The following is a 13,753-nucleotide window of genomic DNA, read 5'->3' on the forward strand; positions in this document are numbered from 1 at the left end:
AATCACAATAATAATCACAATATCAACTTCATAGAGTTGTTTTGAGAATTAAATGAGATAATATATGTCATACATTTCACACCTTGCCCGGCATATTGTAAGCTATTAATAATGTTCATTTTGATTTTCACCAAATGAATTAAAATATCTGCGCTTCTTTTTAAGGCAGCATCCTCACTTTTAAGAAAGTCCACCCTAAGTTTGGCTTGTTCTTGAATATGGTATGCAGTTCATTATTGATATTAATTTATTAATTTCTTAAAGATTTTATTTATTTAATAAATGTAATATTTATTCTGTGACTCTGACACCCTCACTTATTAGTCATCTCTCTGTGGCAGGCAGGTTTTCACAACTGGTACTAGGTTTAGAAATAAGTTTCACCATGCTCCATACTGTCAACAATTTATTACTCAGCTTTTCCAGTCTGAACCATTGAATGATTTTGGATGTTTGGTAAACTGATTTCCTAAAGGGTCCTGATTCCCAAAAGACTGTTGAGGAGCTGCCTTAGAGACAAAAAAACACTAGATTGAGAGTTGGAAATTACAGGTTCACATAAATTTACACAAGGCCCACTTCCATGGTAAATCTTGCCCCTCAGTTGCTACATCCTTCGGGAAGGGGGACTATTGCCTCCTTCCCCATGAGATTCCTCCCTCTCCTTCACTTTTCTAAACTAGTAACAATACTCAGTAGATTTTAGCTCCTAAATATTGATTCTACCTCCTTTCCCTCAATCCCACTGTAATGGTCTAAAATCAGTTCCATTAAAACCTGTGTCCAGGCCTTTGGAGTAGTCTCTTCACTTACAGCTGTATGTGGTTCTAGTCTATATTTCCTCTCCTCCATTGTTCCCCCACAATGCTAGCAACCAGAATGATATTTCTAAAGTGCAAATCCTTCTCTTGGCCCTTGCCCACTCCCACTTCCAAAGCCTAGTCTCTATCTAAAGCCTGTTCTTTCCTAAGCCCACTAGACAGGTTCACACCTCTGTGACTTTGCACATTCATTTCCTTCTTCCAACAACACACTTTTTTTTTTCCTCAGGAAATTTCTTCAGTGAAAATTCTGTTATTTTTCAGAAACTCCAGTGACAACCAAATTACTTTTGACTTGTCCTCCTCAGACAAAGGTGAACACTCCAGCATCTTGCCTATGATTCTATTACAGTAATTATCATGCTAGTTTGCAGTGTGTTTCTCCCACTCTAGACTGTGAGCTGTGTGATGGCTGGGAGTGTGTCTGATTCATCTTTGTATCTCCAGCGTTTAGTATGGTGATTAAGCACATTGTCAACTACTAAAGCTCTCTTTTACTAGAAGGTGATTTTAGAAACATCATTTGACTTCTCTGTACCTATGTTTCCTCATTTGTAAAAGTGGAATTATACAGCAGTTACCTTGTAAAGTTGTTATAAAGTTATAAATAAAGCATAGATGACAAACACCAAAGGAAAAAAAAAGAGACAGTAATGGCTCTGGCATATGAATTCAAGGAATCTGGCTCTAGATCTTGTGTTCTTAAGTACATTAAGTGACATTGACAGCCCTGAGTTCCTTCTGTACTTGACAACAGGTGTTCAGGTTGGTGGAATGAGAGAAGTTGTGGGGCAGGAACCCTTAAAGAAGGCCTCAATACATCTTTTATTTCCTGACTCTAAACCTCATAAAAGATAACCTCTTGGGAGCTTGCTTTTTTCCTGCTTCTGAGTTTAACAGGGCTAAGGGAACTGGTCCTCTCCAGAAACGTAATCATTATTGTAAGTTATTTATGGAGATGTTTAACTCATGTTTATATTTTTTTACTGAGAACTCATTAGTATTACAATTAGTCTAAATTACAAAAATCAATTGTATCTTTCCCTTTTCATGATCCAGTCCTAAGAACAGATCATTTTATTACCAATTATTCCATTTAAAACAAAATATCTAAGATCATGGTAAAATGGAAAAGTTCACCTTAAAATCTGATACCAATTGTAATCTTTGGTTTGATCTCTAACATTAAAAAGCAAAACAACATGTTTGAAACAATACATGTGGCTCTTACTAACAGTATACCCAGTACTGTCTCCAGCAAGCTTGAGCTTATGCCTTCCCCTCTGTCTGGGAACTACATGCAGATTAAGTTTTCATGAAAAAGATCAGTAGTTACTGGAATCTCTTTCCAGGTCCACCCATGAAAACAAGTCAGGCAAATTCTGCAGACTTCCTTTTACTATCTGGGGAATATATACCAGCAGACGGCAAATACACCAACAAAAAAAATTCCCTTTCCCTTTCTTCTCCAAGAAAGCTTCCTGCCAGCTCAAATGATTTTTTTTCTTTTTTTGAACTCCTAAAATACTGATCATTCAAGTCATATATTTGACCATTATATTGTGTACTGTGGCAGCTCTCATGTTGTTATATCATCTTTTTAGCTCTTCTATTGTTATCTGAATCTTCAATTTGCATTATTTTATGCACAAGCTTCCATACATAAACCATATTATAGACTCCATAAGGAAGAAACTGTGCTGTGCAGACCTTGGTATTTTTCACAGAAGCACAAAGTGGATTGCACAATAACATTTTCATTAATTGAATAATTCTCCAGCTATGGTTAATCTTAACAGTGCAATGAAAAATATCCTGGTTTTTGTACTCTCTCACAACTCTCACATTTTACCCTGTCTCCTTCCCTTTTTCTTATGTATTTATTTGTTCAACACAATTGATTAGGAGTCTCTCATATTTCAGGCATTGTGACAACACTGGATAAAGAATAGTGAACAAAATGTTGTGGTGCCTATATTCACGGACTGAAAATATAGAAATAAATAAAAAGGCAACTAGTATAGTAAAGTCCTAGAGAATAATGGCTATGGGTCTATAATGGGAGAGGGTTCTCCAGGGAGGTGACATTTAAGTGATATATGAATGATCAAAAGGAATAAGATACAAAAAGAGCAGTAGTACGGGGTAATCTTCCAGGTAAACGGAATAGAATGTGCAGAGAATCAAAACAGAAAAAAGAAAAGGTCAATATAGGTAAAGAGTGAGCAAGGAGGAGAGTAAAGAAGTTGGAGGAATAATCAGAGACAAAGTATTCAGGTCCTTGGAGGCCTTTGAGAAGAGCATAGATATTCTAAACACATTCAGAAGCCACTTGTGATATTTTAAGCAAAATAATAACATAATGTGTTTTTAAGAGCTAATTCTAGTTGCTATAGAGATAAGATATTAGAGGGAGTCTGAAGTGGAAGCAGTGATTACTGTAAGCTGCCTATCTGAGGAAACATATTGGGTTTAGGATAGAGATTATAAATTAGAAGTAGAAACATGACTTGTGAATGGATTAGACAAAAAGATAAGGGAAATGTAGATATTCTAGCAGCTAGATGGACAGTGATATCATTTATTGAGTGGGGAAAAAATAGAAATAAGAGAATGGGATAGGGAAGCAACTTTTAATAATTGGATTTAGATATGATAGCTTTTAGATGCCTGTGAGAGGTCCAAGCAGAAATGTCACATAGACAATAGACTGTACAAATCTGGGATTAGGAGACATCTGAGTTAGAGACTAAAATTTTGGACTTAGAGCTATTGCATATCTATCAGTACTTCTCTTTTTTTCTGCTTAAGAGAACCCCTCTTTCCTATAGAGCAGCAGTCCCCAACCTTTTTGGCACCGGGGTTCCTATGAGAATCTCATGCCTAATGATCTGAGGTGGAGCTGAGACGATGATGCTAGCACTGGGGAGCAACTGCAAATATAGGTGAAGCTTGGTTTGCTTGCTCGCCGCTCACTTCCTGTTGTGCGGCCCAGTTTCTAACAGGCCACGGACCAGTACCAGTCTGCAGCTGAGGGGTTGGGGACCCCTGCTTTAGAGAACTCATTCTATATGGTTCAAATGAAGATTAAATTTCCCCCTTCTCCCATCATTCACAATAGTGGCACAATTTTACTCTCTCAGTTAAAGTGATTATTGTAGGGATGAGCAGGTGTTCCAAATTAGGACAACTAGATTGGTTCCTTAAACTTTCCTCCAAGGATTATTATGGAAAATTATCTTTTCCTCCTTCAGTTAATAACCTGTGAAAATGTGAGTGTAAAGTAGCTATTTGCTATCTTATCTGCCACAAGGATAATAAATATTTTTTAAAAATTAAAAGCCTGAGGACATTGTTTGACACTCTGAATCTAGCCATACCTGAAGCTGGATGAATCTCTAGATTTTTCCCAACAGTCTTGTCTTTCTTCCTTTCTTTTTCCCTCACTCCTCCCTCCTTCCTTTCTCTCTGTCCCTCCTTGCCTTTCTCTCTTTTATTCATCTTTTTTCTTTTACTCGTTAATTTGGTTTCTGTTATTTTCCACCTAAAGTGCCCTATTTATCATGGGAAAGGATGATATCATTTATAGAGCAACAAAAGAAAAGAAAGCAAAGTCAAAATCATGCCTTGGATGATCTGGAGACCTAGGTAAATGGGAATTTTACTGTCTATAATCACATACAAGCAAATAAAGTTTTTCTTTTTTCTTAAGAAATTTCTTAAGAAGCTGAGTTCACTTAAATGATGATGAATTATGATGAAAGAGATGTAGCAAATATTTGTTCCCTACCCAAACTGCATTTACCGGACAGGCACATTCATTCTCCAGCTCAAACCTACACTTCTCCAGAAGCCTGTCCTTGTCTGAGTACCTGAATATCTTTCCCAGTGGTGTCTGGGAGCTTATGCTCTACTTTCCCTGGTTAGCCCTTGTTGGTATAACGCAAACAGCTCAGACTTCTTATCTCTGAACAGAACCATCTCTGTTATAATTTAGGTTCCAGATATCCCAGAGAAACCAAGCTGAGCCTGCACTTCTGAAACCATATCTTTGTCTAGCTTCTTACTCTGCTCTCTCCTGTTGCCCTAACTTTCTTACAAGACTTTCCTGAAAGCTTTTGGTTAATAAATCGCTTAACCAAGAACCTTTATCAGAGACTCTACTTTTTAGGATCCAGCCAATACAGGGATAAATTAGTTGGAGCTAGAGAAAGCTCTGCTATGCATCTACTTCAATGTGTCCATTCTTTGGAAGGTTGGTGACCCCACATCTTCAATTTTCAGATGTAGTTTTTAGCTTGTAACCAGGAAAAGACTTAATAAATTTAAATGGAAAAATGTTTTTAGAGAGAATATTATGTGTCTTCAAAGGTGTTTTTGCATTGTGTTACTTCCTTAAACTAGAAAAAAAAAAAGAAAAGAAAGAAGATAGGAAAAAAGACTTTTTAAAGATTTAAACTTAGTTGTAGTTTTAGAGCATATGCAGCACAGTAAAGAAGGTTCTGGTGGGAAGCTATTATTTAAAAAAAATTAGAAAGGTATAGAGCCAACACTAGTAGCTGTTTTATATTGAAAATTCTGCATTGTGGATGGAAGTCATCTTCCTATCCAACAATAATTGTCATATCATTTATAGTATTAGCTTTTTGAATTATTCTGACATTGATTTCCAAAGTGAAGCCAATGTTTCATAGATGTGAAAAATATCTGAACTTCTATTTATATTTATTTTTATATAAACGAACATGTTTTTAAAACACTGACCCTCAGGTTTGAAATCCTACCAGGAGTATACTGACTACTTGATGTCCCCAAGGAGAAAGTGGAGATCATTTAGAGGGTGGAGGGGGTAGAGGGGATGGAGGATGGGCAAAATGGATGAAAGTAGTCAAAAGGTACAAACTTCCATTTATAAAATGAATAAGACATGGGGATGTAATTTACAGTATGATGACTATAGTTAATAGGTTCTGTGACTTTAGGCAAAATGATATATAACAAAAAACAATTTTGCCATACGCTAATTGATATAAGGAAGAGTTAAGTTTCTATGACATCGTATCAATCTTATAATAAAATGATATTATTTGAGGACCAGCTGTATATTTCAAAGTTGTCAAGAGAGTAGATCTTAAAAATTGTCATCACAATTAAAAAAAAAATTATAGTTGTGTGTGATGATAGATGTTAACTAGACTTATCGTGGTAATCATTTTGCAATAAATGCAAATATCAAATCATTATGTTGTACACTGAAACTAATATAATATTATATATCAATTATATTTTAATAAAAATAAAATAATCTGGATATAATTCTGAATAAATTCGCCAACTAATAAAGCAAGAAAAAAATTCTGGCAACATGATTATAAAAAGCACTGTTAAGTGAAAATCATTAAATAGCTATGAATATGAAAATACTGTTTCTTGATATTCAACATTTATAATTAACTTATATAAAGATAAGTAACTGACTAAAATGAAAACACTTCCCTACATTTTATTAATTCAGAGAAAGGTGAATGCAATGAGTGAAGAGTCGGAGTGCTAAGTCCTTATCTTTTAATTAAGAGATTGTCTATAGCTAATCATAATCATATTAATTCAGTTCATATCCTATAGACACATTACTTCTCTTTTCCCCAATAGTTCTCATAAGCTTAAAGGAGTACTCTAGGCTGATACACTGGTTTTGCTAAACAAATCTATGGTGTCGTAGACATGGTTGTCATGAGATTGAAAATAGAAGATTATTCTATTTGACTTTCTGCTATGACAGGTAAAGATTTAGCTTGCCTAATAAATGCATGTTTTCAAGGGAAACCAAATATTTGAGGGGGATTACTATATTTGAGATTGATATCAGGAATTAATGACATGCATCCTTGTATGTAACCCTTTACATACTTTTAAAGTCAAAATAAAGACAAATGTGGAAATCCTATATTCTTAAGTTAAAAAACAGATTAAGGAAAATGAATCAAGAAAGATAATCAAATAGTTGAAAATAGGGAAAACAACTGTTTTATCCAACAGTTTCCTCAGTTAGTTACCTACTAGGCAATTAGTTACCTACTCTAATTTACGTACATTTAATGGTACAGGGTGTTATTCTAAGTATTTTACATATATTAAGTTATTTAATCCTCATAACCATATGACGTAGATACCATATTATGCTCTTTTTTTTTTTTAATTCAGTACAAGTTTATTTCTGATGATAAGAAATATCTTGTTTCTTTGGCCAAGAAACTAGTAACCCATTTTTTCCCCTATTATTTTATCTTCACTGGAGAGATGCTTTGCTTCACTCGTCTCAGAGTTGATAGCACTGAAAAATATGAAGTCTAGTCCTTTCCTTTGAAAAGACCAAAGTGCAATTCATGATTACATGGAGGCATAAGAAATATTAATTGAGATCTTTCTATGTGCTGGGCACTGGAGATGCAATAATGGATAAAGTTAAAACATAGATTAGAATTCCTGTTCTACTACTTATTAACTGAAGAGTCATGCATCTTTGTACCTGTTACTTAGTTTGAAAAGCTAAGATAATGAGAACATCTACCTCATATATTTGCTGTGAGATATTTAAATTAGTTTTGCATACAAAACTAATTTAATATGTGGCACATGGCACATGTTTATCAAATGTTCTATAATAGACACAAGTTATATTATGCTCATTTTTACAGAAGAAGAAATTGAGGCATTGAGAGGCTAAGTTCCTATGACAATCATATTCAAAGTAAGGCAGAAAAACACATTCATAAACTTTAAAAATTTCTATCGGGCTTACCATCCTCTCAATCTGATGACTCCTTTGTGTAAACTCTCTTGAGGTTCTCATTCCATAATTTTCTTTGTATTTTATATTTGTGACTTGAAAAGAGGCAATGTAATAAAATGATTTATCATCTGAAAGGTAAAAATAAACAAAAGATCCATGCTTAAAGATAATCAGTTTCTTGTCCTCTACCTCCCAGAATACAGGCTTACTATAATGCAGTTTATTTCCTCTTACTACAAAAATGATTATGAGCATTTTTCAAATAGTAATTGTGTCATCATACCCAGTTAAAATAGACAATTCAGGGCTCAAAGCATACTTTTAGAATATCCCATTAACAGTGTTTACGCATATCAAAATTTTTATACAATTGGACATGTAACATACAGTGAAAAGTAAATATTAAAAATAACTGTAGAAAGTCATATAAAAATTATCAATTTCATCAAAGAACTGTAATATAGGTGTATCATAGCTAAGCTGTATTATGAAGATACATTGAACAGGCTATTTTTTTTTTTCTATGCTACTGATAAGCTTACTTAAATAGAAGCCTATATTTATTGTTTACACTTTCTCTTTGCCCATTCATTTCTCAATTCTGTGTAATCTACTAACACACCACTAAAACCGCCATTGTCAGGAACCACAGTTGTAATATCAAGTGGCCACCTTTATTTGTTTGTTTGTTTTCTTAATTCCTTTGCAGCCTTAACCATGTTCCTTGAAACTCCATCTTTGGCTTTATGAAGCCATCTTCCCACTTTCTTCCATCCTTCCTGACCATTCATTCTCAGTTACCTTAGAGAACTCTTCATTCCACCTTCTATCCTGAGCCACCCAATGATCTGTGTTTGGCTTGGTCATTTTAAATAACTCCTTCTGGATAATCTTAACTATGATGGCCTCAAACGTCGACTATTTGTTGATATTAAAAGATAAACCAAGACATACTTAAATTTTCAAGTTTATTTGAGCAAACATCAATTCCAGCAGGGCACTGCCAAACCAAAGTGATTAGGAGCACTCCACTGATAGGAGCTAGAGGAGATTTTTATAGAGAAGAAGCAGAAGCAAAGCAAGATAATTATTTGATTGGCTATAGTTTAAGTGGTTGCTTTATGTGAGAAAGCCTGTTTGTAATTGGTTGTTGTAAGTTTTGTTTTTTCAGATGAGTGCACTGACTCTGGTTTAGGTTTTGGTTTGCTTATGAAAGCTACAAAGGCATTAGCATCACCTCAGTTCAATGACCTTCCTGTTTAATTACTTTAACAATTGATGACTCCAAAATTTTTATATCCAGACCAGCTCTTTGCCATGAGTTTCAATTCTGTAACAACTGGCTTCAGGCACTAATCATTGGACATCCAATAGACACCAATAGACAACATATTTCCAAAAAAGAAATAATTATTTACCTCTTTCTATACTCAAACCTTCTTTATTCTATGTTTTCTGTCTTCATAAACAGCGCTATCATCCACACAATTACCCAAGCTTGGCTTTATCTTCATTTCCAATATCAAATCAGTTGTGCAGTCTTTAAGTTCTATGGGTGCAATCCACTGATATCTCTTGAATCCTTTATCCCATTCAGAAAAGCTGCATCTTTAATTCAGGTCCACATCAGCTACTCAGCTAATGTCTATCCAAAACAAATGACTTCTCCATAAAAGAAATTCCCCCATCTAGATTATCTACCTTAAATGCTACCATTACAATCTACTTCATCATTTAGACTAGAAGTCCTGGAATAATCTTTGATCTCTTCCTAATTAATCAGCAAATTCTGACTATGTTACCACCTAAATTTTTAAAATCCATCCTCTATTCACAAATTCTGCTACTGTTAGCGCTGCAGTTTATTCCCTCATCATCTATTGTCTGGGGAATGTAATAGTTTTCCAACTATTACCCAGCCTCAAGTTCTTTTTTTCTTCAGATCTATTCCCTACGTAGTAGCAGAGTGATCTTTTTAAATTAAAAAAAAAAAAGTTCATAATATTGCTTCTCCGGTTAAAACACTTTAAATTTTCTCCATTGTCTATGGTAAGGAGTCTCAACTTTTTGCTATGACACAAGGAAGTTTTCTTTGACCTAGATCCTGCCTACCTCATGCACATATTTTTTGCCACATTCCCTTTAGGATTTATGTTGAAACTACAGTACAATGTTTGCATTCAACATGTTGTTTTTTGCATTTGAAGAGGATGCACCATTTCAGATAATATGAACACAGAGAACAGTACCTTAAACTTTTTATAAAGTGATGAATTAATTAATAATTATTTCAATATTCAACATTTATTAAGTGCATTATATATCTAATTTTTAATTTAATTAATTATTCTAAAACATTGTTTTCCGATTATAAATGCTGTTTCAGAAACTCTGCAATTAACAGATGAGTATATATAAAAGAATAAAAACAATTGTACGACCCTAACATCTAGAAGTAACTGATATTATTATTTTAACTTATCTTTCTCTTTCTAAAAATACTGTTTTAATTGACTGACGCTAGTGAAGTAAAAAAGTAATGTTCCAGAGATCACACAACTAATACATGCTGGACCTGAGATTAAAACCAAGATTCATTTGATTCTAAATTCCATGAAAGAACATGTTCCCTACATTCTCAAAGTGGAGCCAGTTCTGCAGAATGGGAAGACAAATGATACTATGCCAATTCAGACTTTACTTGTAGGTTTCAAAAAAAAGTCAAACTTTAAAAATAGGTTTAGAAAATTGGATTTAGTGAAAATACAATTTTAAAGACTATGTTCTTCAAAATATTTTGTACAACATTTTATAAAACAGATTTGTTTTTAACCATAACAAAAGGCATAATAAGTAATTCTAAATAATCCTGAAAAACTTAAAGTGGATCATGAAATATTCGTTGAAAAATATGACTTATGATATAATTCTAGATAATTAAAAAGAACAAAAACCAGACAACTAAAAAACTCAATGTTTGAATTTTTCTAGTTAATGTCATATTTCATGTGAATGGTGGTGGTGATTTTCCTTATTAATATTAAAAAATCCTCTTACAATTCTGAAAGTATCTATCTATCTTCTATCTATCTATCTATCTATCTATCTATCTATCTATCTATCTACCTGTCAACATCTATTTATCTACCTATTTATCCATCCATTCCATGGTATTTTCATTGGTAGGACATATTTGCAACACATACAACTGACAATGGATGTATATCCAGAATATAGAAAGAATTGCCCAAATTAATAAGAAAAGACGGATGATTCAATAAAAAATGGAGGAACTATTTGAACAGACACTTCACAAAAAAGGGAAATCTAAATAATCGATTAAGACATGGATGGGTGTCCAATATTACTGGCAGTCAGGCAAATACAAATTTAAATTACAGTGATAACATTACAGTATACACAAAATTAGCAAATATATAAAAGTATTCCAAAAACAAGTATTGGTAAGTTTATGGAACAATGGGAACTCCTTTGCCGTAATGGTAGAAAACAGCCTGGTCTTATCCATAAAGGTATAAAAGCACATGTCCAGTGATCTGGCAATTCTACATTTGCATATGTTCCCTAGACAAACTCCAGCATGTATGTACCAAGATATAGGTATAAGAAGATTCATAGCAATCTGGTTTAAATGTTTATCTTTGAATATTCAAAAAGATAAAGACAATTATGGCATGTTTAAGACAATAGGATATTAGTAATCAATACTGAAAATAAATGGGCTAAAATTATCTGCAAAAAAGTGGATGACTCCTGCAAAAATGTTGAGTAGAAACAAGGATCAGAAAATATCTATAATGTTGTTATCTTTATTTATTTTCAAATAGGATTTTATTTTGAAATAGTTTATTTCCCTTTGAATAAAAAAAAGAGGATTGAAATGAAAATTCCAAAGATAAAAAGAACCCAACAGTTCACCGGTATTTTTATTATGAAAAATAACAAAAAAAGTTAGGGAAGTTATCTGGCACTTAATATTTAATTACTAACACAGAAATTATCTTTTAAAGTAATACCCAAGAGTTTATGGACTTGTAAATATAAAACCCGAGAAAGAGAAAAAGTAGCCCCCTATGCTCCTCTTGAATATAAACAATTTCAGTGAACATCATTAGACAAGACCACCCTGAGACCAAGTAGATGAAGACCATTCCATAGATATGTTTGAACTCAAACAAAAGCACTGTTCCAACAAACAAACAAACGAATGAATGAATATCTTCCTATCCTAGCTATTATGAGTGACTGCTGCTTCTCTAACAGTTACAGACTCACTTTATTGCTTTTGCCTTCTATATAAGATTCATTAAGATACAAAATTACAGCATTAATCTAGCTTCCTGAAAACATCCAATCTAAAGAAAACCCTTCCTCAAGTAACCTAACACGAATCAAAATCTTATAACACATACTTTCTAACAATCTCTGACTAAGCTGATCCATGGCTACCCATGGCATATACTCTCCTTCTCAGCAACATGTAATAAATCAAACCTTTTCAATTACATATATGTTCCCAGTGGTCTCTGGTTGGAGGGCATTGACAAACCATTAATATTCAAAAGTCACTGTATTATTTTATAATCCTTATTTTAAATATTCTGATATAGCAGGGAGTAGATAGTTGGTCAGTATTATAGTATAGCGAAAGCTGATCATTGATAATTTTTGAGATTCTTAGGATAAAAATAACTATCAAATACACTTCGATCCTAGTGATATAAATTTTATCAAGTCCGCTAAAATTCTTACTTCTGTTTTGATTGTTTCACATATTTTATTATTTTTACTCTCCTGCCTTTCAGATCAATTTATTTCCACTCTTTAGTATTTTAAAAATATATTTACTTATTCATGGTATTATCCTAATTACTGCAATGTGATTTCCTTCACTAACTTGGTTTTGATTTCTTTATGCTATAAAAATATGTACATTACTTTTCTGAAATGTGAGTGTGTGATCTTAGATATCTCTACCTTACCCCCTTCCACTTGTTTATCCTTTGTCATAGACTATCTTCTCCTTTGTTTTACTAAACTTTTATCTATAATCAGGCAACTCTCAATTAACTGCATGGGTAATCCATGTAATAGATTTCTCACATTCTTGGATGTTAACCTCTGTGTTAGTTTCCTATTGCTGCTGTAAAAAAAAATACTACAAATTAATTGTTTAAAACAACATAAATTTCTTTTCTTACTGTTCTGCAGGTCAAAAGTCTGAAGTAGGTTTTAGGGCTAAAACCAAGGTGTTGGCAGAGCTGGTTCTTTCTGGAGGCTCTAATGGGGTAATCTTTTTCTTTGCCTTTTTTTCTGCTTCTAGACGCTATCCTCATTTTTTGGCCTGTGGTCATGCACCACTTTCCACTCTTCTCCCCCTGCTTCTTTTGTCACATGGTCCTCTTCCTTCTTTGACCTTCTTGCCTCTCTCTTATAAAGAAATTGGGGTGACATGTAGGGCCCATCAGAAAGTCCAAAATAACCTCTCCCTCTCAAAACCCTTAACTTAATCACACTGGGAAAGTCCTTTTTGCCATGTGAGGTAACATTCATAGGTTGTAAGGATTAAGACATGGATGCCTTGCAGGAGGAGCATTATTCAGCCTACCATAATCTATGATATTTTTAAATGCTATTTTTCCCATTATTTTTGCTATTCCCTCACTTTTGCTTTTTTGAGCACCTGTCATACTGGGAGTGGAGCATACTTTAAAAAGAAAACTACTTCACTACCTTTTAAACCAAAGAGGATATTAACAAGAAAAATACAATTGCAAAGAGTAGCTTGGTTTATTTTTTTATTTTATGAGAGTCTAAGAAATGGATATTATCAATCCCCCAATAAAGTAAGAAGGAAAACAAGTTGGGCATGTTGGACAATATTCATCTCTGCCTGGGAGGTCTTTCAAGTATGGTTTTATTGTTGCGAGTCATATAATTCTGTAAAATTTTAGGCAAAGTCTCAGTCACATATATAAATATCCATACCAAAGACAAAGGTAAGTTAATCTTGGTTGATTGTCATTTGGTTTAACTATAATACTAACTATCCATTTTGTATATAATGTGTAATTAATTCTAACTTTTCCCCCCAGTCATGAAACAATCCCTTTTTTCC

The 13,753-nt window shown here is 33.5% G+C and overlaps 1 protein-coding gene across 1 annotated transcript in view; it reads right to left on the minus strand.

Moving 5' to 3' along the window:
* LOC105292466 (transmembrane protease serine 11F) overlaps window positions 1-13,753 on the minus strand; it is a 59,509-nt gene that overhangs the window by 22,214 nt on the left and 23,542 nt on the right. Inside the window, exon 3 of the mRNA XM_011360682.1 lies at window positions 7,600-7,742. Coding sequence (XP_011358984.1) covers window positions 7,600-7,742 — 143 coding nt within the window. The remainder of the gene's footprint in view (window positions 1-7,599; window positions 7,743-13,753) is intronic.

Source organism: Pteropus vampyrus, unplaced genomic scaffold, assembly GCF_000151845.1.
Source record: "Pteropus vampyrus isolate Shadow unplaced genomic scaffold, Pvam_2.0 Scaffold57, whole genome shotgun sequence".
Taxonomy (NCBI): domain Eukaryota; kingdom Metazoa; phylum Chordata; class Mammalia; order Chiroptera; family Pteropodidae; genus Pteropus; species Pteropus vampyrus.